Source organism: Trematomus bernacchii, unplaced genomic scaffold, assembly GCF_902827165.1.
Source record: "Trematomus bernacchii unplaced genomic scaffold, fTreBer1.1, whole genome shotgun sequence".
NCBI classification, from domain to species: Eukaryota; Metazoa; Chordata; class Actinopteri; order Perciformes; family Nototheniidae; genus Trematomus; species Trematomus bernacchii.
Window position 1 is genome coordinate 12,237,764 of NW_022987828.1, and position 26,063 is coordinate 12,263,826.

At 41.0% G+C, this 26,063-nt stretch overlaps 3 protein-coding genes across 7 annotated transcripts; 1 reads left to right on the forward strand and 2 right to left on the reverse strand.

The window, feature by feature from the left end:
- Positions 1-477: 477 nt before the first annotated feature.
- On the reverse strand, positions 478-10,105 carry ecd (ecdysoneless homolog (Drosophila)). Of its 2 annotated transcripts, XM_034152558.1 has the most exons (15): positions 9,990-10,105; positions 9,635-9,864; positions 9,431-9,548; positions 9,211-9,298; positions 8,772-8,950; positions 8,164-8,356; positions 7,842-7,970; positions 7,591-7,716; positions 7,355-7,440; positions 7,141-7,244; positions 6,361-6,619; positions 6,047-6,114; positions 5,758-5,969; positions 1,406-1,442; positions 478-1,375 (listed from the first exon to the last, which is right to left on the reverse strand). In XM_034152558.1, the coding sequence occupies exons 2-15, from the start codon at positions 9,837-9,839 to the stop codon at positions 1,206-1,208; spliced, it is 1,974 nt and encodes a 657-aa protein (XP_034008449.1). In that variant the 5' UTR covers positions 9,840-9,864; positions 9,990-10,105; the 3' UTR covers positions 478-1,205. The 2 variants fall into 2 exon arrangements, with proteins under 2 accessions (XP_034008449.1, XP_034008448.1); XM_034152557.1 differs by having other exon boundaries at positions 478-1,442.
- Positions 10,106-10,505: 400 nt separating this feature from the next.
- fam149b1 (family with sequence similarity 149 member B1) lies at positions 10,506-20,539 on the forward strand. Of its 4 annotated transcripts, XM_034151801.1 has the most exons (17): positions 10,506-10,952; positions 11,741-11,857; positions 12,422-12,566; positions 13,608-13,756; positions 13,869-14,012; positions 14,408-14,557; positions 14,664-14,845; positions 14,935-15,077; positions 16,049-16,117; positions 16,559-16,671; positions 16,935-17,159; positions 17,944-18,070; positions 18,249-18,374; positions 18,585-18,675; positions 19,910-20,047; positions 20,189-20,315; positions 20,414-20,539. In XM_034151801.1, the coding sequence occupies exons 1-16, from the start codon at positions 10,906-10,908 to the stop codon at positions 20,269-20,271; spliced, it is 2,049 nt and encodes a 682-aa protein (XP_034007692.1). In that variant the 5' UTR covers positions 10,506-10,905; the 3' UTR covers positions 20,272-20,315; positions 20,414-20,539. The 4 variants fall into 4 exon arrangements, with proteins under 4 accessions (XP_034007692.1, XP_034007691.1, XP_034007693.1 ...); XM_034151800.1 differs by having other exon boundaries at positions 20,189-20,539; XM_034151802.1 differs by having other exon boundaries at positions 18,585-18,666; positions 20,189-20,539.
- Positions 20,540-21,485: 946 nt separating this feature from the next.
- Positions 21,486-25,769, reverse strand: dnajc9 (DnaJ (Hsp40) homolog, subfamily C, member 9). Its single transcript, XM_034151725.1, has 5 exons — positions 25,412-25,769; positions 23,040-23,180; positions 22,449-22,703; positions 21,936-22,022; positions 21,486-21,845 (listed from the first exon to the last, which is right to left on the reverse strand). The coding sequence occupies exons 1-5, from the start codon at positions 25,583-25,585 to the stop codon at positions 21,738-21,740; spliced, it is 765 nt and encodes a 254-aa protein (XP_034007616.1). The 5' UTR covers positions 25,586-25,769; the 3' UTR covers positions 21,486-21,737.
- Positions 25,770-26,063: the final 294 nt, after the last annotated feature.

The following is a 26,063-nucleotide window of genomic DNA, read 5'->3' on the forward strand; positions in this document are numbered from 1 at the left end:
CTACAATGGGTGATCTGTTTGGTATTTTGAAAGAAAAACTTCACAGACATGTTTTATATAGGTATGGCCCTACAATATATTTTTAAAATATAGCATGATGAAATATTTATTTGCCATGTTTGTCCTTGAATGATTCGGAGAGTTTTTTCAGTGTCCACGTTCCTTATCGTGGTCCACGATAAGGAACGTGGACACAGACAGTTGAATATGCTATATTGAGTTTACTTAACAGTGTTAAACATTTTTTAACTCAGATCCTTAGATGAAATAATTTTTAACCAGAAGTTTGTTTGAAGTTGCCCTTGAATGAATCTGACTGCTAAGGTCAGTCAGATGAAAAGGGATCGTGATAACAAGTCTAGTTTACTCTTTAACTTATTACCAGAAGCTAAATAAGGACTTTGTTGAAACTCCAGAGAGAATGTTGAAACTCCAGAGAGAATCTGTATACATTTAATAAACTGAAATAAGACTTTATTACCAAAAATATTTATTCTTATTTTTAACAACCAAATGTAAGGGCTTAAAAAAAACACCAACGATACACACATTCCAACATTACACAGAGCAGCATGTATTATAAATCCTGTGTAAACATGAAAACGGTTCATTATAACTTGCTGACACAACATTTTTTAAATTATGTATACGACAGTAAAAATTACTAAATAACTAAATACTAGATGCATTCTTTTTGACACTGCCATAAACATGTTCCAATCATACATAATCGATGGCGGCATGACTTGCACACCAATATGGACCAAACCAAAATAACAATATTGTATTAGCCTGACCAAAATTGCATTATGCTAATTTTCTGTCTATGTCTATTTTTTATTTATGTATTGTGCACATGTATGATCTTTTTGTGTACATTTTATACCAACTGTAAGCTACAAACAATCCAATCCAAACGTTTTTGTTAATGTTTCATAATAAAGGAAATTAACCCAACCCATTTATGATTTCTAAAGTATACAGTTTTACAGTGTACACAATCATTTCAGTGAGAAATACCAAATGTAAACAGAAGTGTGTTGTTAACAATAAAAGCTTTACAAGACATCTTCGACTTCCATGAGTACTTTGCCAACAGATGTGTAATCAATGTGAATAAAGGTTTTAGCTAACAGCTTTAGGGGAAGCCTGGTAAACTGTGAATGCTGAGCCTTCTTCCATGTTTAAATACCTGAGTCTTTCCTTTACGAGGGGTCAGAGTTGGGGGGCAGGTGGATCCCCAGACTCTGCAGCAGGTTGGAGGCCGGCCCGGCGAGCCCGGCCTGGCAGCTGAGGGACTCCAGCAGGTTGGCGACCAGGTTCAGATCCACATCCAGAGGCTGGATCTCCTCCTCCGTCTCTTCCATACCTTCATGTGTTGGGAAACTGTCCGTGGCAGAGGGATGAGGGCCGCCATTGCCCAATCCTGCCTTGTTGTGATTCTGCAGAAAGGACAAAAACAGTAACACATGAAAAGACGTACATAATAGGGATACACAAAAAGGCAACTGTTACAATTACCCAAAAATACGTAATGTAATAACTGTGACGACCCCTGCTTTACTGTCTCCTGTGGTGTGGGTATGGCCCTTAAATGTTCTCTCTCTGTTTGTGTCAGTACTGATTGAGGACACCTGGCTGCTGGCACCGGAGGATTGAAAGGCCTGAGCCAGAGTTTCGATCTCTCCCCGCAGAGGACCTGTTCTGGGAGAGCAGCCACGTCGCTGATTATTTTGTCTTGCCTTTTTGTTTGGCTTTGGTCACGTTGTTTTGTTCAAATAAACATCTTTCATATATATATTCTTGTCCTTTCCACGCGTTTGTTATGGCTAAGAGCCAGGCCATGACAGCTGGGGGCTTGTCCACTTCTTTTATCTGTACTACAGCAACGGATAGGTAAGATTTGTGTTAGGAGTTGGTGCGGGTCTGTAAAGTTTGTTTGCACAAGCAGTTCGGCCGGTTTCTTTGTTTCGGCTCATTAGACCGCATGTGGGAAGGACATTTATATTTCAGATCGTTGTTTGAGGACTGATTAAATTACTTTGTGAGGCTTTGATTTGTTTTGTATTATATTTCGGGAGAGTGTTTGCCAGTTGTTCTTAGCCGTGGTCAGCTGTTTGTTTTTTGTTTTTTTTCCTCTCTCTCGTTGACGCGTGTGGGTTTGTTGGTGCGTTGTATGTGGAGCAGTGCGGAGCTTTCCCTTTTAGGTTTTAGCGGCGGTTCCCTTGGGATTGTTGAGCTGGGTGTGTAGTGTTGCAGAGAAAGTGGTTGAAGCTTCGGCTTGGGAGCATGGCCGTGGTTTCAGTAGTGTTGCTAGCCTGCTAGTCGCTTTGCTGGGCCAGCGGTCTCCAGTGCATAAATACCCACCACAAGTAACTGCATGAAGACTAGGGAGGAGATTAGTCAGTGGGATGGTCAATAGTTAGTGGGGAAACTCCAATCAAAAAGTTAGTATTGTTCCACTTTGTACGTATAATAAACGCTGTGGTGCTCTTATTGTTATTATGTTATGTTATTATGTTGCATTGTTGGAGAAGCCTGTGACATAAGATTTTCAACTGCATAATTACTCTGTAGCTATGTCAGATTGACAATAAAGAACCTTGAACCTTGAACCTTGGTGTCGGTCCGGTTTGTTTTTTTGTTTTTGTTTTCCTTCTCTCGGCTTAAAGGTCCGGTGGTGTGTTCCGGTGAGGGGTCGTTGTAATATAATATGGCTGACGTAGAGGCATTCATTAAAGCTCCGTCTCAGGAGTCTCTTGGCACTTTTTCAATAGAGCAGCTGCTCTGGATTGCTGAGCATTTCTCAGCAATCAATATCAGGGATATCGTCTGTCTATGCTCAGAGATGGCGTGTTGTCTGGTGAGGGGCAGAGTGGACAGGCATCTGTTCATCGCTTTGATGTTAATAACCTGCGCTTGTTGCCTCACTTTAATGAGAGTGACCCTGACACGTTTTTCCTTTTGTTTGAACGGGTGGCAAAGGCTAGAGATTGGCCCGATGCAGACTGCGCTCTGATGCTTCAGTGTGTTCTCACAGGAAGAGCACAGTCTGCATATTCCTCTTTGAGTCTGGAACATAGCTTTAGCTATGCTAAAATAAAAGCTGCTGTTCTTAAAGCATATGAACTAGTGCCAGAGGCCTATTGTCAGCGTTTCAGGTCCTGTGAGGGAAAACATGGCCAAACGTACGTGGAGATAGCGAGGGATTTGTCCACTCATTTTAGGCGTTGGTTGATCTTTCTTGATATCATTTATTTTGATAATTTATGTGACCTGATGATTTTGGAGCAGTTCAGAAATGTTCTTCCTGAGCGCATTGCAACATATGTCACTGAACGAAAGGCCACTTCTGCTGCTGAGGCTGCTGTGGCAGCCGATGAGTTTGTGTTGCTCCATAAGAGTAATTTCAGAGAGCGTTCTGTGTTTCCCAGTGGTTTTGATGAGAGAGGTAATGGTTCTGCTGCTGTTTCGTCTGAGACACGTTCAAAGCCAGCAGGTTTTTTTAACTCCGACTTTGGAAATGTGAATCACTGTAACTATTGTCATGAGGAAGGACATTGGAAGGCAGAATGTCCTGTTCTAGGGGCTAGGAACTGGAGAGTGAGAAGTGATGTTAGGCCTGCTGCATTCACTGCCCCGGTAAAACGCTGTTTTGGTTCTGAGGTGCCTACATTTCACTCCTGTAACCCCAATGTTTTGGCATCATTAGAGATGGATTTGTTTCATTGGTCAATGGTGATGTGAAAGTTCCAATAAAAATCTTGAGGGACACCGGATCCTATGATTCCTTCGTCGTAAAATCTGTCTTGCCTTTGTCTGATGAGACTGACACTGGTGACTGTGTTCTGAGTCGTGGGATAGGATTGAAGGTTCACCCCTTTCCTGTTCATAGGGTTTATCTTGACTGTGACCTTGTTAAGAGCGAAGTAGCTGTCGCGGTGCGTCCAGCTTTGCCTTTCATAGGGGTACATTTTGTGTTGGGTAATGGCTTGGCCGGTAGCAGAGTTTGGAATGACACTCCTCCTGTACCTTTCGTCACTTGTGGTTTGGCTGGTTCTGTATCTGTGAAGAGCTCCAAGGTGGATCCAGAGGTCACTTCGTACTGCAAGAGCGCATGTGTTGTGGCCGAATCAGTTCCTGAGTTGTCTCTGGACAGCGGCTCTGCCGTGGTCATGGGGGTCCCATCTCTGTCAGAGCCTTCCCTGTCTCTGTCTCGCAGTGGGGTTTTCCAGGGTCATTGCTGTGACCATTCTTTGCACAGGGGTTTTGAACATGTTTTGTCTGTTGCTGAGTTGAAGAGTGCTGCTGTTTCCCATTCTGCTGGGACCTGCCATGTGAACCGGGTTGTGTGTGAAGGTCTTGACCACCTGAGTAGGGGTCGTGTCGAGGTTTTGTTGCCTGGGGCAGGTGCTCGGCATGAGCCGGAGTCGGGTCAGCCGTTTGAACGTTGGAAGATTTCTGGCTGTATGTGATTGGTAAAAGCTGGACTGGAACTATTGTGACGTTAATATATTGACTTTCCTACTGTCTTGTTAAATCTTTCTCGCTCTGCCCATCTTTTTAAAGTGTGCTTCTCAGGTACCTGGGTTACTAAAGATGTGGCTGGTTGTTGAAGACGGGGATTGCTGTATGAAGGTCATATATCACAATTATGGTTCTTTAAGATAGGGTGCCATATATATATATTTTTTTTTGTTTTCTATTACTGTTTGTTTTTTTGTGTTTTTGTTTGGGATGGGGTTGGTTTGTTATGCCGGTGGTCCTAGGGACACTCTCCTGAGGTGTGGGTATGGCCCTTTAATGTTCTCTCTCTGTTTGTGTCAGTACTGATTGAGGACACCTGGCTGCTGGCACCGGAGGATTGAAAGGCCTGAGCCAGAGTTTTCGATCTCTCTCTCCGCAGAGGACCTGGGAGAGCAGCCACGTCGCTGATTATTTTGTCTTGCCTTTTTGTTTGGCTTTGGTCACGTTGTTTTGTTAAAATAAACATCTTTCATATATATATTCTTGTCCTTTCCACGCGTTTGTTATGGCTAAGAGCCAGGCCATGACATAACCAATACAGTTAATAAATATTATATTTAAATAAAGGACAATATACTACCATACACGTATTACATTTAAAAAGTCTCACACAATGGCCTCAATGCTTTCACTGTTTAAAATGTGCCATTCTCTTGTAAGCTGTTCTGTGATGTTCTTGCTTTAAATTTGCTTTAAATTTGCTTTAAATTTGCTGCTGTTAAATACCAACCACCTATGTGCAATATGTGCTAGATGTGCAATATATATAGATGCCGTTAATAACTGTGTAATATATACCTGGCTGCTAAATCCTAAGAACTGTTACAGGATGTGTGTTTCTTTTAAATTATGTAACTTTTTATTTTGTATTATATTTTTTGTAATATATCATAACTTAGTACTTTTTTTAAATGCATGTCACATATTTAACATATGTAACATTAAGCTGTCTGTGGCTCTTTTTCCTGCTGTAACTACGCACATTTCCCCTCCGTGAGACTAATAAAGTTATTCTGATTCTGATTCTGATTCTGAAATACACATTTGTCTCGTCATTATTATAGTTTTCCGTGTTGGATGTAAATAAGTCATGTTACTTTAAAATTGCTATACCTGGAATATGTTACCGACTATACTTTCTGTAAAGGCAATAGTAATTGTTTCTCCAACAATACCCATAACTATTTAGGAGGATAAAATACTTATGGGGATATGTTTTATATGATTTACCGTCACATTGAAGCTTTGTCCTATATTAGTTCCCATTAGTTCCTGATCCATTTGGTCCATGTATTTTCTGAGACCGTCCAAACTATCTGTCCCGTTCATCTGTGCGTGACCAGATGACCCGACTTCCTCTTCTTCTTCATCATCATCGTCTTCTTCCTCATCATCATCATCATCATCATCTAGATCATCTGAATCTAACTCTTCTGTGGTTCCTATAAAGATTACAAAGAGTCAGAGAAAGATGTGGCATGTCGCTGTTCATTCTTTTTACCGTTACAGAAGTACATACCTAGTAATCTGTCCAGTGCACTGGCCATGGAGTCAGGCTCAAAACTAAAAGGCTGCGTTGAACTGCTCCTGTAATACAAAATAAAAACAATGTAGATCCTGTAATGTAAGACTTTTGGTGGGACATTGAGCTTTGAGATATTTAGTGTGAATGCACAAACCTTGAAAATAAAATGATGCACGCGTTACATCCTACTATAATTTATACCTTGGTTAGATTAGCTGTACTTCAACATGTGTAGGCTGTGTTTTTCTCCAAATTACTATTCAATATTGTCAAAATCAATCAGGTGTTCCAGACAGATTCTTCCTCACCAGGGCAGTTCAGCCCCCTCATGCGACGACATGGCGTTGAGGAAGTTCTTCATCCCCTGACTGACTGCGACCAGGCTGTACCCGGCCTCCTCTTTCTCCTCGTCATCCTCCGCCTCCTTTCTCCTCTCCTCTGCCCCCCCGACATGCTGTGTCTGTTTGCTTGAAATAGATTTTTGGATGCCAACATCAGCTCTCCCGCCACTCCTCTCCTCCAACATGCGCTCTAAATCCTGAGTTGTGATATCCAGCCAGCTGTCACCTGTCGATAGACGCAAACAGAAATAATGATGGGAATTACATGAAAGGGAGAAATGCTAGAGAACGGAGGATGCATACCAAAAGAACAGAAACTAAAAGGTAACTGGCAGCACGCAGAACAATCCCAGGTGGTAGAGAGAATATCTATTTTCTTGCAATGTATTACTTTTTATAAGCCTGTCTTTATATTTAGTGAGCAAGTAAAGTAGAAAAAAAGGAACATTTCCACAGGCATACCTTACCAATAAGGCTCTATATTTCTATGTTCAGACATTTTGATACTTGACTTCTGCTGTCAGGGCTCAAGTTTAAGATACATTCAAGTTGATGTGCTATTAAAAGAGTGCCCTGTCCCACAATGTAAACAAAAGTGAAAGAGATTAAGCTTGAAATCACCATGATGACTTTGATAATCCTAAAAATGGTATGGATTTTTAAATTGGCTCTTGCTACACCCTCCCTACTTACAAACAAACTGAAAGGACAATATGACCTTGTTGTTAAGATAGATTGTCCACTCACTGTCCTCTGGGGGGAGCTGTGACTCTTGTTTCTTCATCTCCTCCAGGTTTAAAGGACTGCAGGTGTTCAGCAGCTGGAGAACCTCCTCACCCGGGGACAAAGTGCTGAGACGACACACACACAATATGTATACTCAGACAGATACCATTCAGTGTTGCAGGCAGGCATATCCACACAGTGTTCATAAATATGGATGCAGAGCCACAGTCGTTACCTTGATTTAGACGCGACAGACTGTTTGAAGAAGTTTTCCGCAGATCTTGTCAGTTCTCTGTAATGAGCCGAACCGTCCATCTCTTCCTGCATTACACAACAATGAAAGTAAACTTCAACAGTTAGAGACATGCGGAGTAGATTGCATATCTGTGCTTTTTTGCCTAACTTAATACTCCAGGTGTGGTTAAGTTGCTACTCTTTTTCTGCCCTCAACATAAAAACGGTGTGACTTACCCGGAAGAAGCCATTTTCTTTCAGACTCTCCATGAAGCCTTTCCACTGAGGGTTACAGCTGACAGGAGCATCAGGCTCAGATGACGGCAGCCTGCACTTAGAGCATAGGATCTCAAAGCCATGGGCCTGGGAGAAATAATGAGAAATATTCGAAAATAGAACACACAGTCCTTGTTGCATTCTACCAAATTCCTAGTTTTATTTATCCCAAAACAGCTTGGAATAAAGAGGAAACAAATGTCATGGCTCACCAGTTTCATGCCGAGCTCATGTGCTCTGTAATGGGGGTCAGAGGGAGGAGTCAGGGTGAAGCCGCTCCTCCGGTCGGGGGTGAAATGTTGCTGCTGCAGCTGGGCGTACAGGCAGCGGGTGAATGTCACCTGAAAATACATATTCATACAAGTAAAGTACAAGGTTAAACTTCGGGTGAAAGGTTTTCTAAGGTATTCCACAAAAGCTGAAACATACAGATGAAAAACTCAAACAGTCACTATAGTACACAACATAGAGGCAGTATTTCAACATATTTGTCTTTCTTTTGACTCGAGTGCCACTATCATAAAGTGTGTTTACCGAGGTGAGGACTCTTGTGTCAGGAGGAAAGGTCTTGAAGCTTCGACACGCCTGCAGATCTATTGGATCCCGGAGGTAAAATGCCAACACTGCAGGAGCAATGAGGTCTGGTCGCTGCGCTAACACCATGGCGATACCTGAAGGTACGAAACAGTGGACACGATGGAGGCTACCTTCAATCTTCTCTGGGTACCTAAGGGAAGAGTAGAGGTTGGTTTACTTTATCATTTTCGATACATTACCAGAACGTGCTGATATGTTATTTTTATCCACCTACATACAATATTTATGAGGCCGTTAACAAGCTTTTCTTATGCTTCTCCAAATGTTTTATCAAATGTGTAGGAAAAAACGTATGCAACACTGATATAATTGAAACATATAATAAAATCTGAGCTAATATGACCACAGGGAGCTAATGTTGCTATTTTCTTCTTTAATGTACCTTATATTATTTGTATTATGTTATCATATATGGCTCGTCTCATACAGACATGGATACTAAGAATTAGATCAGAGCATCTTAGTGGAAAGTTTTAGGCGAACTGTAAATGACAATGAATTTGAAACACATTTGTGTATTAAAAATCAACTTTTAAGACTCTCACCCCTCTAATCGCTTCCTCAGGGCTGAACAGATCTTGGGGCTTGCCTGACAGACCTCTCGATGTGCGGTGAGCAGCGTTGTAGCTTCTGCCACAGTTGGTACTTTATCTCTGGAGACCCCCACAGGACTGGATTTGGAGGGAGAAGGCAGAATATGCAACCCTCCCCTATAGAGGAACACCTGCAAGAGAGATTAGTATAACAATGAAGGCTTTTACCTTTTACTTCTGGCTACTTAATTTAAGTCTCAAAAATCACAGGGGTTGTTCATTTATAATCCTGCTAAACAAAACATATAAGTATCATAATTGTTTGTTTGCTTAAGAGCTTGTTTACTGCTATAATCCAATGTAAAAAATACAATTGTATTGCTTTTTGTGCTTAATGTATACAGTATTTGTCACATAATAAATGTATTTCCATCACGTCTAGTTGACTCACTCTGTTTTCACTGGTGTCTGGATTCAGCCACTTCGGAAGATAATCTGCTGCTTCAATGAGAAGAAACTCTCCATCATTGTCTTCAACTCTTCACAAACATAAAAAAGACAAGAAAATAACAACATCAATTAATTTAGGTTTAAATACTGTAATATAGCAATCGAAAGATTTGGTTCTTTTTATTTAAATTTAAAAACAAAGACCACTTTTAAAATCACACCTGGCTGCAAGATCTGGGAAGGCCTCTGTGATTTGCTGCAGGAGATAAACAATAAACCACTCGTCCTCCACATTGTCCCCAAACTGAGTGCTACCTCCAATGTGAGCAGGGACACCACCTGTCAATAAAAAGAACATATGTTAGTCTTTAGTGTAGGTACTTTTATTTGCCTCAGTTCCTTTCTAATGTTGACCAAAACGTTACCTTTCTCAGGATGATACTTGAGGTTGAATGACTGATGCTGCCAGATGTATTGTATCAGAAGCGGGGCAACCTTTGCTAAAATCTCCTCTACTAGCTGTGTGAGATGCTCTTCGGTCTGCTGTAAAGTTGAACCTTGTGGCTGGACCAGAAACAGTTTGTACTGAACCATATCCTCCTGAATCCCTCCTCTCTGAAGGGCTTCCATTGTATTCGTTTTTCAAAGACTGTATCTAGATTTCAATAAAAAGTAAGCATGAAATATTACCAATTATTAACGGCTAAATAACAGCCAAGTTAAACAATGTATTCCTGTTGATATTCAGTACAATCTCTTGAAGATGTATGTCAACCTTACCTTGTTTTTATTAAGATATATGTAGATGAGGTCCGGATAGATTTCTATGTGGAAAAAGTATTAAACTTTTGTCATTTCTACGTGCGTTGCTAGCACGCCTTCTGTCACTGTTTAGGTCCCACCGCAAATTCTACTCGACTACAACAAATCGTGTGACACATAATAGTTCCTACCTTACATATGACCAAACGTCGTTGTACTACAGAAACAAAATTAATATACATCAAACAAAATGTACAACAACAATAAAACCGATTCCTAAAAAATTAATAAAACATGAAGAATACATATAATGCAGGTTCTGAAGTTAGTCGACATACCATAATAAACCAACGACAAGCAGTTACATTTCAGGAACGCATTTACGTTGTCGACATGAATGCTGGGAATTGTAGTGAAAGTGCCAATGACCTAACGGCTATTAGTGGTAGTCCGAAATCCATTTCCCATGAGGCAGCGGGTTTACGGAGCTGCGTATCCATGACAGCCGTATTATTGTTGTTGGTGGTGCTAACATTAGCAAGAAAATCCTTTGAGGTGGCGATAGCTAGCTCCACTAACATTATACTGAAGATGTAAACCTATTATTTTTTAATTGGCCAATTTATTGTAGCAAGTTTTATCTAACTGCAAATGCCTTTTGGGGAATTACACAATGTTGCCCGTGCCTTGTTGGGGTTGTATTCGTCCGTTCATGTAACGTTAGCTAGCTTGTTTTTAGACGTAGCCTCCTCCTATTAGCTGAAGTAACAACGTTAGCATCCTTAGCCACTTCCAGCTTTCCTTTACTAAGGGTGTTTATCTGCCGTCGAGAAGAGATGTCACATCCCCCTCTAAACTGTTCCCAGCGAGGCGAGGACGTGGAGACGAGGATGAGAGACGAGGGCTTGAGCCTATAAAACGGAGACAAGGGAGGATGATTTCACGATACAACAGAAGACCTGTATCCCACAAACTTGAGATGTGAGTACGGAAAATAAAGGGTTAGAGCTGGATTATGTACTGTAGCAGTTCTCTGTAAACACGTTTTCCCAGCTGTCAGAGGCTGAGTGCTTTTATTACATACTGGAGGAAAGTGAAGAACTATCAGATGACAATGTAAAATAATATGTTTATTGATCTAGTTAATGAAAGTCCATCTGTTCCACCAAGGTCTGTCGCCTGGTTTGGACAGGATTCTTTTAAGATAACTAGGAGCAAGCTTCCTTGTTCTGTTGATGGTTTGCTTTAAACATTGTCTGCAAGCACAAACAAAAGCCCACCAAAATGAATGTGAAATATAAACATACATAAATACCAGTGTCATTCAAAAATATACAAGTATAGGAAGATGTCGATTTCTTAGAATCCTGTAATAACCAAATCCCACCCAAAAGACAAGGAAATGTCTAAATGACATACATGTCTTTTGGGGTTATTATGTAATTGTGAACTATTAACAAAATAATAACTAAAACAATAATGTAAATCTGTATTCTTACATCTTGAGGTATGTCTGCAAGACTTGATTTGTATTTAAAGGGATAACCCATGCAAAACCTCAACAACATCCTTATTTGCACATCTTACTTTGTTTTACTCCTGACTGGATTCAACCACTTGGAAGACAATCAGCCGCTATGTTATAATGGTGACTGTAAGCCCATCAGTGACATTAAACACACCACTGTTGGCCTCTGCAATATGTGATAACAAATGTAATTTTGTATTACAATATTTTGAATAATGGTTTCAATCTGTCATGTTTGCAGTCGCGGGTTGTCTCGCAGCAGCCTGGACCACCACCCACTCCCAGAGGAAGCAGACGATAACCAGACGCCTCAGCGATACCTCCATGACCTCCAGGAAGCTGTCTCCGCTCACAACAGGTAACTTCTGGCAACCCGGGCTTGTCTTTGCACAAAATAAACAATGATAACTTCAGGGTAACGCCAAGATGAAACTACTAGCAGCTTGAAAACAAACATACTCTTTATTTTAAACTCATTTTGTAATCTTACACCATCTTGAGTGGACAGCTGATTCTCAAGGCTCTCTCAATGTGAAACAAGACACCCAGAAGCAGTGGATTAATTGATATCACATTGCCTCCTTAAGATGTGCGGTTAAAAGAATAAATTATGAGTCAGGCTGTTAGAATATTCAATTACTTTGACATTTGCCCTTTATTTTCCACTTTGAAACCCTGCCTTTGATTATGTCATCAAGTAAGATTCAGGCATCCACATAACATAGACCTGCTTTATATGTTACATAGAGAATCCAGGTGTTTGAATATACTTGTTAAATGAATAGGGCATATGTGGAACAGAGAAGGGTTTGATGTAGAAAGAGGAAGGGTTGGAACTATACATCAGAAACCCCTAAATGTAACAAACATTACTTCTCAAACTTTACATAAACCTCACAACCTTCTTGTCATTTATACGCAGCTCAGAGACGTCGGCTGCCTCGGGACACTCTGACTGTCCCACCGTCATCTCAGTAGACTCCAACCAGTCGTGGTCAGCCATCCACAGCTCCACAGACACTGGCATCTCCACAGAGAGGAGCTCTGTTTTCTCCTGGGGCTATGATGTAAGTGTGAACCTCAGATCCCACTGATGATGACAGCATGAATGTGACTGTCACACAGAAAACATACTCAAGCGTGCACACAGAGCATTGTTTGTTCTTCTAGCCTTGTTTCATCGTCTATTGCAAAGATACAAAAGCAATCCACATATTTTCAGATTTTGATTGACTAATTTGAATGACTAAAACCGTGTAGAACCATTCACTGTATCCTAATGTCCATGCCTTCATTGTCGGCTACTTCTTTCTATATGCAATGCGCGTGTAGTGGCTTTTTAACCTTATCCATACATAAGCCACTGAGGGATGGGAACCCGGAGAACTAAGTTCGGAAGCGTGTTCCATATGACAAAACAATGTCCATACGAGTGTATATCTTTCAATCCATCGATCCATTTATTTTGTTGTCCATATAGCCTTTCTGTTACCATTCAGATACCAATATATGCACGCCAGTCACGCTGAATACAAACAGGTTTAACATACAGCTCATATTAACACGGCTTCTGCCGACACGGTCGAAAACTGTTTGCTTCCGTCCCAAAACACCTGCACCTGAATCACCCATTGATTACATTTATACACACACATACAAGTGAATACTCCATCTTGTGTAGAAAGTTGGAACTGCATCATTAATTAAACGTGCAGATAAAATACAAACAAAGACACGTGCATTCCACTGGGTATTTGTTTGTTATTATCCAGTGCATTCTAAACTCTTCTAGTTCTACAAAACTTTTTCTAGGACTTGATGATTTATTTAGTTTGTGGTCCTCAAGCTGCTTCTGAGACAGTAGAACATTCCTGCTTGACCACAAAGGCATACACACCTCCCAAAGGGCCACAGGGGCCAATCATTCTAAACCTAGAAGCTTGCTATGAGATACAAAAACAGAAGGAATGTCGACGTGATGCAAATAACTGATGAACAGACTGAAAGAAGCAGCCGTCAATCATAGAGACAGTGTATGAGAACAGAGGAATAACTAACTAGCTCTGCTGTCTGTGTCTCCTTCCCTTTTTGTTTTTCTGTCCCCATAGGAGTTCGACAAGGCGGCGTCACGGCAGGTGCAGCAGATGTTTGAGGAGATCGACAAAGAGCTGTACGAGGGGAGAGGCAGCGGGGGGGGGATACTCCAGGGGCTGCAGGAAGAATGTCAGCAGTGGGCCACACGGTTCCCACATCTTCGGTATCCTATCCTTGACCCTTCACTTTGCAGTGGTAGTGTGATCAGAGATGAATGTCGATAGCGGAGACAAAGCATAATTGTTTAACTGAAATATTCATTGTGTGTCGCTCAGGATCCTGGGGTCTCAGCTGATGTGTCCCAGTGATGAGGGCTTCCAGTGGTACGCTGTTTCAGGGAAAGGCAGCTCCGCCAGCAGCACATCAGTCGGCAAAGAGAGCGGTGTGAAGTCCCAGGAGAAAGACAAGAGTGGCGCAGAGTAAGTTGTAACTGCACTGACTCTGAAACCTGTTAGAAACATCTCCTTGGTGTCAGGATCTACTGTCTGTGCTTTATTACCTAAAACAATGTGTCAGAAATGTTTGCCGGACTATCTCTAGTGGCTGTTGCAAGTTGTTAAGATGCATCAATGAGTTTCACTTAAAAAAGCCATTACATAAAGGAGTTTGTGTCACTGTATTTATGTCACCATTCAGTGTGTTTTAGTGTATTGTCTTGCTTGCACGTGTGTACTCTCTCTGCTGTTCAGCCTGTTGTCAACTAGATTAGAGTTGATTTATTATTTATAGCGAACATACAGGATGTGTAGGCTTTTGTCTGTAAGCTTACCCTATTAAGGTGCTTACCTATGTGTTTTCTTGTCTTGGGCTAAAGGTTGAATGTGCAGGGCAGGAGAGCGGCGCTGGTCACGTCCTCTGCACAGCTGGACGAGCCTCCTGGCGCCTCCAGATGTCACGATAAGCCCAGAGTGATTGAGGTGGAGGGTCTGATGGAGGAATATCTGGCTTTTGATAGCAGGGACTTGTGAGTAGATCATTAAAGATTCTAATCTAATCACTTTTATCCTACTACACAGTAATATGAATCTGAATCCCAGGTGTTCAAATAATACTTTATCTTTCTACTGCAGAGAGGACGAGTGGGAGAAGGATTTTTCCGAGTCAGCTCGAAGGCATCACACTCTACCCCCTGTCTCTCCTTACCGGTGTCGCCGTCAGGCCGTGCTCGACCTGCTGTTCGATGATGTGTGGCAGGAGCTGGTTGGCTGGATGAAAGAGCTGGTTCAGCGTCACTGGGAATGCTGCACTTCAAGTAGGGCTGAGTTAATATATTTCACATGCGTTAACTTAAACTGTTCTTGCCTACCGTATTTGGAAGTGGTTTTTATTTGTGATTGGCAGATGATGAAATTATTTCCGGGAGGTTAAGCCCTGTGCAGCCAGACTCCCTGAATCCCTTCATGCTGCTCTCCATGCTGCCCACGATGCTGCCCAAACTGGGTCAGAGCAGGGTGCCCCCGCTCACAGCTGGCCTGCAGTACCAGGTCAGTGATATACAAGGGAGTGGGGGGGGTGAGAGGCAGCAGGGGGCAGCAGGGGGTGTCTGGGGCGTTAGACAAGGCAAGGCAAGGCAAGTTTATTTATACAGCACTTTTCAGCACGCGACAATTCAAAGTGCTTTACAAAACAAATTAAAATACTTTTTAGGAATAAATACAGATACACATTATATCAAGGCATTTTACAACAGGCATTACAAAGCAAAGATAATAAAATAAACACAACAGGTATACAATACATGTTTAAATGACATACTGTAGTGCGAATATGAGCAGCTCAATTAAAAGCAGCGGCAAAGAGATATGTTTTCAGTCTCGATTTAAAAATAGTAAGAGTTTCTGCAGACGTGCATGATTTGGGTAGTTTGTTCCAGATTGTCGGGGCAGGGAGATTCATTTCACTTTCATCACTGTCTGCATTTTCAGGAGGTCAATTAAAATGTATTAAAATGTCATCCACAATGAAACACATTTAATAATGATAATAGGAAATATACATAGGTTTATAAGATGGAACTCACATTGTGTGTTCAAACCAAAGTTTGCATTTTATCTTGAGTTCACTCCTGTAATATATAACATGAAAAGAAAATGCTGTTTGTAGTAAAAGACATGTCTTATATAAACCATTTGCTCATCTTTTCTACCTGTGAGGTGTTAGCAGGCTTTACGTGTTTCGACTGTCCACAAATGATTCAGATCCTTTTCACTCCTGCCTGTTGCAGTCTTCCAATGCTTCCAGTTCATTAACTTGTATCACTGTTTTCTCTCCTTCCCTCTTTACTCTCTGCCCTTCACCTTGCCAATGTGTTTTGTGTACCCTTTGATTCTTTTCGCTATGTTTCCCTTTCCTTACACCTTTCCTTTTTCTTCCTGTCTTTATGAATCCACTCTTCTACCTTTGTTCCTTCTATATCCACTATCTTCCTTCGGTCACAACTTTTTCCCTTTTTAAGAACACAAAGTCAAGGGGCTCAAAGCACATGTCCAGACGAAAATCCAAAAAGCAGAAAAGGCCCTCCGCTGTATGTAACACCCTCACTTCCAGCCAGATTGGTGGCACGTTATTTGTATCTCTAGATTAAATGTGCTAGTTCCTGTTGATTAACCACCGTTTATCTTGATTAACTGCAACATGCGTTTTTTATTTTCTTCCACAAGGAGAATATTGGAATATTTGTTTTGCTAGATATTGCTTTTTTTGTGTTGTGAATGTTATTTTTGATTGTTAGCTGATATGGGGCCCTCCTGACATCACTGCATGATAAATAACCTTTTCTTTGACAATATGTTGTATTGAACATTACAAAACTAACCGTGTAGCCACTGGCTTGAAAAAAATATAATTTGTATTTGACCTGCATTTTCTTCTATATGAGGTCCTTACCTCTCTCTAAATTATTCCTTTACTTTTTCCTTTTATCCCTGTCCTGCCACCCCCTCTCCCCCCCACATTGTTTCCACAGCCTGGGAGGGTAGCGGTAGGAGCAGCAGTGACCCAGCACAACCTGAATGACCTCATCGTGATCCACAGCATCCCACTGCAGCAGAGGAACCTCAGTGTGCTGGAGAGAAACCAGTATGCACACATTTGACTCTTTTAATCAATGATACCGAAATGTACATTTATTTCTAAAATCAATGACACATTCTTCTCACATTTGTAAATTCATACTACCTTTTAATATTTATTTGGAAATTGAATGTGGCATTTATGTCTTATACACATTATAGAAGGACATAGCCTCACTTGAGCCATGTTTTTGTCCCTGTTCTGAACATCCTGTTTGGAAAGAGTACACAGTGAGTTGGCAGCATGATCTATCTCCTCCCCCCCCACAGGGAGCCAGAGGAGCGGGCCCCTCACAGACCGGGCTCCAGCGTGGTCCCCTCCAGCAAACCTCGCCTCCGCCGGGCCCTGGAGCAGAGCTCGTCCTCGCTGTCCCGCCCGGCACAGTCTGCCCGGCGCAGAAACCCTCCCCCCCGAACCCTCCTGCCGCTGGTTCCCAGCCTGAGTCAGTCGTGCGCGGCCGGATCCATGGATGAGGTCATCCGCGGGACACGACTGTGAGTAGAGGCATCATGGGAACCCCGCCAGCCCCACCCAAACTCCTATCTAGCTTTTTAGTCTCTTTCTCCTCTACGGTAACTGAAGGGGTGCAGAGGCAGATTACTTTGAAAACAGACTCCCTTTTAACTGTAGGAGAATAATGGGATAGGAGGGAGGTAGATGGAAGCAGATAGGCTGACAGAAGTTTTATGTGTGATGCTAACTTCACAGCTGAACTTGTTATGAACCTGAAAGTGTTTTTGTGTTAACTGTGCCACATACTTTTCCTTTCACACAGAATGTCGATGCTTCTGCAAAATTCAGCAACTACCCTACCTAAATATCTAATGTTAACTCAGTGAGCACATTTATTACATTTCCCCCCTACTAGTACACTCAATTGTACAAGTATGAAAGTAGCATCTTCTCATCTAACTTTCTGCAATAAAGTAAATTAGTGAATTTCCAAAATACTAAACTATTCCTTTTTGTATCATATTTCTGTTTCTGTAGCATCTGTAACTGGGGGAGTTCAACATGTTATAGCACTGTGGCAAAATAATTCATTACAGCACTAAAGAACAAACATTATCTATATTCATAAAATCACATCTGTTCTTTATTTATCAACACTATCACAACAAGTAAAGTTCTAACTTAGCATTCATACTGACACCTAAGCTGTGAATTTGAACAACTCCTACGGCCTTTTCACAAAGAAGTACATGTTTGTGTCATAGATGCAGCGAAGAACAATCTGTCCATTGTTATTGTCTTTAAGTGTGTGTCATTGGTCCACAGACCCACAGCCAGCGACCGCCTGACCTCCCCGCTGCTTACCCCTCTCAGCAGGAACACACTTCTTCCCCCCATCAGCACAGGAGAACCTGAGTCTTCTCACTCAGGGCAGCAGTCCAAACATGCACAGGTGAGGACAGAAACACCTACACTCACAAAGAAAAATGTGTTAAATCGCTGAATCGAAACCCAGATTAGGTTCTAATAAATCGACCAGTAAAACAAGCGTATTGTAGCATCTACCAAAAGCAGTACACCATATGTGACCAACTTTTTAAAGACTCTATATTTATCCTTTATTTGACCAGCGTCAGAAAGGCCTAGCCAGCCGCGCCCACAGTGCTATAAATGACGAAGCTGGCAGTTCAATACCGAGGGATCGTCACCACCTGCTGGACGTCTTCTCTCGCCCCAACACCACTCACACTTACAGGGTGAGAGGCTCTTTTTCTAGCAAAACACACGCCCATGCTCTATGATTTAGTTTCTTTCTATAGATTGACATTTTTTTTATTGTGTCCTATGAAGGAGGGTGTTTAATACATTTATGTTCTGTATTTGGTTGTCAAAAGAGGGGTCATTTTTAGTGCTTTGAGTATCAAAGATAGTGCTTTTAAGTTTTAACCCATGTATTTTTTTTCCAGTCGGATACTCCATACCGGCGTTCCTTCACAGTATTGGACAATATCGGGCAGGGGCGGACAGGCAGAGCTTCTGTGGCCACAGGTCAGAAATGTAACTTGAATAGTATATATATATATATATATAATATATATATATATAAAAACAAGAAAATGCTCCTGGTAAAAAATAATGTGTGAATGTTGTATGCTACAGTGGCTCCCAACCCATTGTATCTGACTATCCGCCACCACAACTAATGTTCATGTTAAAATGGTATTCTAGCTATCAGCTTCAAGTGTTTATCTATAATGCTTTTAGCCTATTGCAACTATATGCACTACTTTAAAGTGGACCTATCATGCTATATTTGAATAATATAGTGTAGGACCATACCTATATAAGGCATATTTATACTTTTTTTTTTTCAAAATACCAAACAGATCATGCATTTTAGCCATGCCTCATTTTGCTCAATTTGACATTTTTTAGATCTGTTTTTGCAAGGGCTGATTCTGTGAGAACAGCACCATCTAGAGGCCTGGCATATGTACTACAGCGTCTCCAGCGCTTTCGAACGGCAATGCCGTGGCTGTCTCCTCCTGATTGGTGGAGTTGGCCCAATAGCCGTAGCGCCACCGTCCTGACGTCAGGACAGTGTTCAAATCTGGATCAGTTTTTATCAGATCCGTTGCAGCCCCTTTTTTTTAGAGATTTGGGTATGGAGGAAAATAGAGAGGGTTGTGTTTTCTGACACTTGGTGAGTTCCCTGGAACACCGGGGACACATATTCATGTATAAAAGACGTACAAAGGTGCATTTTGCATGATAGGTCCCCTTTAAGCTAAATGTGTCAACTGTTATCCATAGCTTAACATTTCAACTATTTATCCATATTTTGAATGTTTATCCCCTAGTTTCACTTATACTTAAGCAATAGCTCACGACAGGCCGTGGTATTTGGTCATTATATCACAGCTAAGGGGCGTGGTTCGGCCCGACGCGAAGCTTTGTTAGTTAGTTCGTTTCGTAAAGGACGTAATGTAACAGCTGTAACGGTTGTAGCTTTTCTCAGACGCGGAGGGATACATGACTTGTGAAAAGTAACTACAATTCTCCCCGTGATATACGCTCATTATATCACAACTAAGAACCAGAAGCAGATTGCTTGATTTGACTTGTCCGTTTTATAATGAATAGTTAGATCTTCCATCCACCTGTTTTGTCACTCTTAATGCTCTGCCTGTACTTTAACTGTACATGGCCAGTGCCTGTGTAGTAAGAAATATGTATTTTGGATTAAATCAATTCATGACTTATGCATTCAATTATTCATTCATTCCACCAGACTCACTTGGAATCGGCGTGACCGGCGTCAGTCTTGGCATCAGCAGCTCATCTTTCTTGGACTCGTTTTCCCACCACCCCTTGGGGCACTTGCCCATCAAAGACGAAGAGGAGCCAGACCAGCAAGCCCCCGTCCCAGGTCGGTAGATTAAAGCAGAGGAACCTTCCAGAGTTCAGATAAACTATGAATGAAAGGCGTTGCAGCGACTGCTTAGATGTTTTAAATCGGTGCTTCAGTATCTTTCTTAACTTGAGATGTTTCCCTTCCTCTACCCCGCAGCGCCTCTGATGCCTGTGTCCGTCCCGCCTCGGTCTTACACCAGGGGGGGCGTCTCATCCCGAGCCAGCAGACCCGGTTTGTAGTTCGCCTCCAGACCCTTCAGCCATGGATCTTTATTCAACACTCGGTGACCACTAAACTTTTTTTACAGAAGTAGCAGAATTTTTATTTCACATAATGCTGCTTGATTAAGTTTTTGTTAAGAGGCCTATTTTTGTATTTCAGGAATCAGCTTATGTGGCTGCCAAACACACCGTAACATCGTATTGTACAGTATGAGGCGTATGCGTGGATATTTGTATGTATGATCTGAATGTGTATATATTTATTTAAATGTGAATGTTGAGTTAATAATCCTCCATGGTGTGTTGTTTTACTGGTAAATGACTATGCAGGGAATAACACATTCACACAGACAGGGATATCGAGTGCCACAGTGACGCGTCCTAAAACCCGGAAGTAAACTCCTTCCGGTTCCTTCGACAAAAACCAATGCAATTTCTCCATAGGATTCTATCGATCATAAATCTATCGATTAGATTTATGATTAGAAAATTATAAAAGTAGGGTAGACATGTGGATATTATCCGGCTGAACAAAACATGATCTGTCTCTTCAATTTGTGTCAACCAGACCTTTTTTCGAGCTATTTTCCAAAATCCTATGGAGAAATTGCATTGGTTTTTGTCGAAGGAACCGGAAGTGGTAACATGCTAACTTACTTCCGGGTTTTAGGATGCGTCACTGTGGCACTCTTGAGGATACAAATTAAATAGCAATTTTTCTCTCTCTGATACAACATCAGAGTTCAGTACTGTATCTTTTATAAGGACAACATTTTCAACCGCTTTGTGCAAAAAAAGAAAGAACTTGCATACATAAACAAGAAATGCCATCTTGACTTTTTTTTGCCTTTCCCTCCATTGAAGCGGTTTCATCATAAATCAGAAGAGGGTGGTTGAACATCTCTGCAGCTCACATGCTTTACCTACTACACATCAATATAATGTAGGAATACAAGAGGCAGGTATAAGGAACTATGTCAATAACTAAAGGGTTCAATCATCATGTCTGTACTGTAGTGCATCTGAAGTAGATTTTCATCCCCTGAGCAAAGAGACGCTTTGACGGGTATCGTCAGGGTTACTGCACAAAGGTTAGTTTCCCCTTCATTAGTTATTAAAATAATTTATCGGACAGCCATGCAACACGAGTGACAACTTGAAAATCAAAACTTTTCTTGGATGCATTTTCTTTGATTCTATTTTATACACAAATAAAAAATCTGTACAAACGATGTATATAAATATTAATTTATTTGTGTTTTATGAAGACTTTGACAATAAAAGACAAACATGACAAGAAATTAAAGTTGCATTTACATTTTGATAAGGGTTACTTTAAATTACAACATAGAAAGGCCAGATAAAGGACAAGACGGGAACCGCTCAACAGCAGCCAATCAGACATGCACTTGGACACTTATTCATATAAAAGGGTGCTGCTTTTTATCTTAATACTTTCTACAATAACCACAGCTGTCTGCTTTTCACTTTTTTGATTTCTTTCCTTTTTGGGGCCCACTTTTTTTGGAGTATTTTGTTTCAAGGTCAGACAGGAAACTGTTGAAATTCTGCTCTCTGGACTTCTGTTTTTGCTGCAAAGAAATAATGAAAAGATGGTTATTAAAAGAAAGAAAAACAACCCGCAAAAAACAATTTCATACATGTGCTTATGCAAATATTACCTGAAGCATCATCACAAGACTGTCATCCTCATCGCCGAGGCCCATCTCTTTCTGCATTTCTTCTGCTTCCTGTCGCTCCTTATTAGCCTGGAAGGTCAATTGCAATAAACTGAGTTAACGTCATAAGTGGAAAAGTGTAAATGTGGTAGCATCTTCCCGTTTGCAACACTAGCCAAACAAATCTAGAAAAAAAATGTTTTTACATTGCAATTAGCTGACGCTTTTATCCAAAGCGACTTACAATAAGTGCATTCGACCAAGAAGATACAAACTTGAAGAAAACAGAATCATATAAGTACATTAGGTTTCATAGAGCCAAAACATTTCAAGTGCTACTCAACTGGCTTTAGATAAGCCAGTCCTTTATTAGTATATAAGTGCTTTGTTAGTAATTTTATTGCTCGAAGTGGAGTCGAAAGAGATGAGTTTTTAGTCTGCGCCGGAAGATGTGTAGACATTAATAGAATATGAGCTGTGAGGATTAAGTGGCTCTACCGCCAACACATTTCTCACCCTCTTCCTACGAGCCTTCTTCTTCTTATCACTCTCCTTCGTGAATGCTGGAAATGATTGGACTTCTTCGCTATCGATGGCCGCCTGGATGATGCCGCAGAGCCGGGGCTCATCCTCCTGAGAGCAGCACATGGCCGAGGCTGTGATGACGTCCATGTTTCCCTGGTGCTGCACATACAGCTGGATCACATCCTTCCGCTCCTCATCAGAGCCCTTGTACTTATTCTCAAACTCGAGGATGTCCTGTACTGTAATCTAGGAGATGGAGAGAAACAACACATAAGAAAGGTTGCTTCACAAGGCAATACATTTATATTATGTGCAAAGCTGCTAGAAATAAACTAGCAGAAAATATTAGGTGTGCAATATTCCACCATTATCCCTGGGTACAATGACGTAGGTTTTTAATTTGTTGTTCCATGGAAGGTGCAGTGACACATCCCCATCTTCTGTTTATCAACAAAAATAAAACTCCTGAAATAGACGTGACTCACTCCAGATCTCACTTCACATGTATAACACAAAGCAATGTGTGTGACTCATTAAGTCACTTTAATACCAATAAAGAAAACACCTGCTGTGATGCCGTACCTTGGGGAAGAGCAGTCTCCAGTAATCTTCCCAGCAGCGGTCTTGACTCAGGGCGTCAGACTCTTCATCGACCACCCCCTGCTCATCGTAAACAGATCTCTGCTCCGTATCGCTCAGCACGGCGTACAGCTTCCCCAACACCTGCAGTCAGATGAGCCTTGATCATACACCCAACACTGTACTATTATCATAACCCTATAGATTTTACAAGTAATATAAAATAGGATGGGGAGGTTGAAGTGAACTATTGATATTATCAGCTTTAAAAATCCATATCTATATTAGGTTTAGTATATATGACAATACAGGAAGGCAAAGTTAAAGGGGACCTATAATGCAAAATGCACTTTTTCATGTCTTTTATACATAAACATGTGTCCCCTCTGTGGAAAGAGATTCTGAAAGTTTCAGGAAAAAATACCCCCTCTCTTTTTGTCCTGATCCATTTATATAAAAACCTGTCTGAAAATGAGCTGATCAGATTTTGGCCACTTTATGATGTCATAACGATGTTTTGGCTTGTGTAACCATTAGCCAATCACCAACCAAGGTAAATCAGCTTTGTGGGAACATTTCGGGTTCCCTGTGGACTACAATAACGATTGAGTGCGAGTGCAGGATCGGACGAGGACGGTGTGTCGGCGTTGTTCGACAGCAGTGCGGTATGCTAATAGTAACACACGCCAAACATGCTAAATCATATCAGAAGGCATCACCCAGATTTGCCAATCACCGGAGCCTGGCAAAAGACAACAGCAGTTCAACAGCTTATCCCCGCTGTTTTTAAGAAGCCAATAGACATGAAAGCCGAGAGACCAAAAGAAATAACGGAAGCTATTGGCATATGTTTTTCAACGGCTATGCTGCGCCCTTATGCAATAGTAGAGGACCCCGGCTTTTATTGATTGTGATTGAAACACTTTCTTATTATTTATTTTTGTAATATTTTCAAGACATTCTTTTTAGTTTTACAGCTTATTGAACCTTTTTGTTTGACATCAGCCATTATAGATAATACGGCCATCTGAGTGTGTGTGGTACTGTTTGTGGTTTGTTTTTAACTGTGTAATAAAGTTAATTATTCAATATGTTAAAGTTCCTTATTTTTTAACTGAAACTTGCACTACTGTTCAAAATAAATAAAAAACAAACCTGGAATTATACATTTGGGACTTTTTTTTGCTTTTTCTTGTTGTACCAAACCCGTACCGAACCGTGACCCTCAAACCGAGGTACCGAACCCTGAATTCTGTGAACCGTTACACCCCTAGTGTGAATGCAAAATCCCAGTAACTATCGGAACTAAAAGGGAAAAGTACTCCGGTGTGAAAGCGCCTATTGTGTTCTTTTTAACCAAATATCTCTCAGAGGGGCGTGGGGAGTGGCTCCTTATTTTCATCTAAAGCAACAGACAGAGAATCAGCACTTTGGAAACAGGGCTGAAACAGAAGCTGCAATGATCTGTTTGGTGTTTGCAGCCAAACACTTCAGAGACATGTTTTGTATATATCTGAGACCTATTATATATTGATGAAAAACAGTATAAAGATTTAGCTGTATCTGTAATACAGTGGAAGCCATTTTTTTAATTTCTAAGGTTGTATTGTTTAGCCATTGTGGCCCTTTGTCCCTAGAAGTGTCTGCTTGAGGATCTGAGGGAATTTATTTTTAAAGAAACCATAACTTTTTACTCTTGCCTTAATAATCATTCATTGGTTGGGTATCAACTACTGGGTATCTTTTTTTCTATCGAAGTGACTTTAATTTTACAATTTGTATTCTTGCTTAATTATTTATACCATTTTTTGCCAGTGATATTAAAAATGTATTTAATGAGACAGGAAATTCTAACTGGATTAAAAAGGTATTATGATCTGTCAGATATTTAAACAAATTGACTTGTTTTTTTTCATGCATACAGCTTTTAAACTGCGTTTTGAAAAAGTTCTCCTGCACATTTAGTATTTGATCCAATTCGCTATCCAGTAATGTAACTATTGTTGAAATCAGATTTAGGACCATTGTGGTGTTTTTACCGAAGAGTAAACAGCTGGAAAACCGGAAGGTCCTTCCTAATATACAGGCATACATGACTAGTCTATTTTGCACCTAGCTACAAGTAAACCAAAGCTCTTACAAAAACGCACTTAATCAATGTATCAGTCGGAATACGATCTCCAAAACCTCCATTCTTCTCTACAAATAGCACAAACGCATGACTAAGTCTATATATTATAATCGGCATCAAGCTAGTTATTGTACATAAAGGGAGTTAGTAATTGAAGCTAAAGTAAGTTAAATTAGCTGTTAGCTCGCTCGTGACGCTAACATGTGTTCATTGTGTCTGACAGCCAACATCCAGGAGAGTTAACCTGAAATTTCTCCGTGGCCAGCGGGTCTTCAGGAGCCCGGTCCGGGTGGACTTTCAGCGACACTTTGTAGTAGCTCCTGCGAATCTCCTTCTCGCTTGCCTCCTTGTTGATGCCCAGCACCTCGTACAGGTTGGAGGACTTGAACAGCTCCTCGCACCGCTCGAGCAAACCCATCCTGACAGCTTGGTCTGAGAACGTTAATCCGGTAAAGTATATACTCTAAAGGGTCTCTACGATGTTTTACAGTTTATTTCTTTGTTTAACTACTCATAAGTTAAACGAGTCGTATTCTCTTCTGCCTTCCCTTTGTTTGCATATCAATTTGGCGCGCTGGCCTGTCACATTCAGCCGTACGCACAGCGACGTGCTTACGTAACGACCACAGACGGCCTCTCATTGGTTCCCATGATCAGACTCGTCAGACTAATGTAACGAGGATTCATTATCACAGATTTTCCTTCAAATATGAAAGAAAAACGAATTATTACTTTACAACAGATAAAGGTAGGCTTCTGGGAAAAAATGATTTACCTTCGTGAAGATAGTATTTATTTGTATAAATATATAGATATACAAATTAATATGATCTGCCATTTATCAGATTCAGATGTCAGTTTAACAAAACCTGACATGAATACAGGCCTCTAGAGTA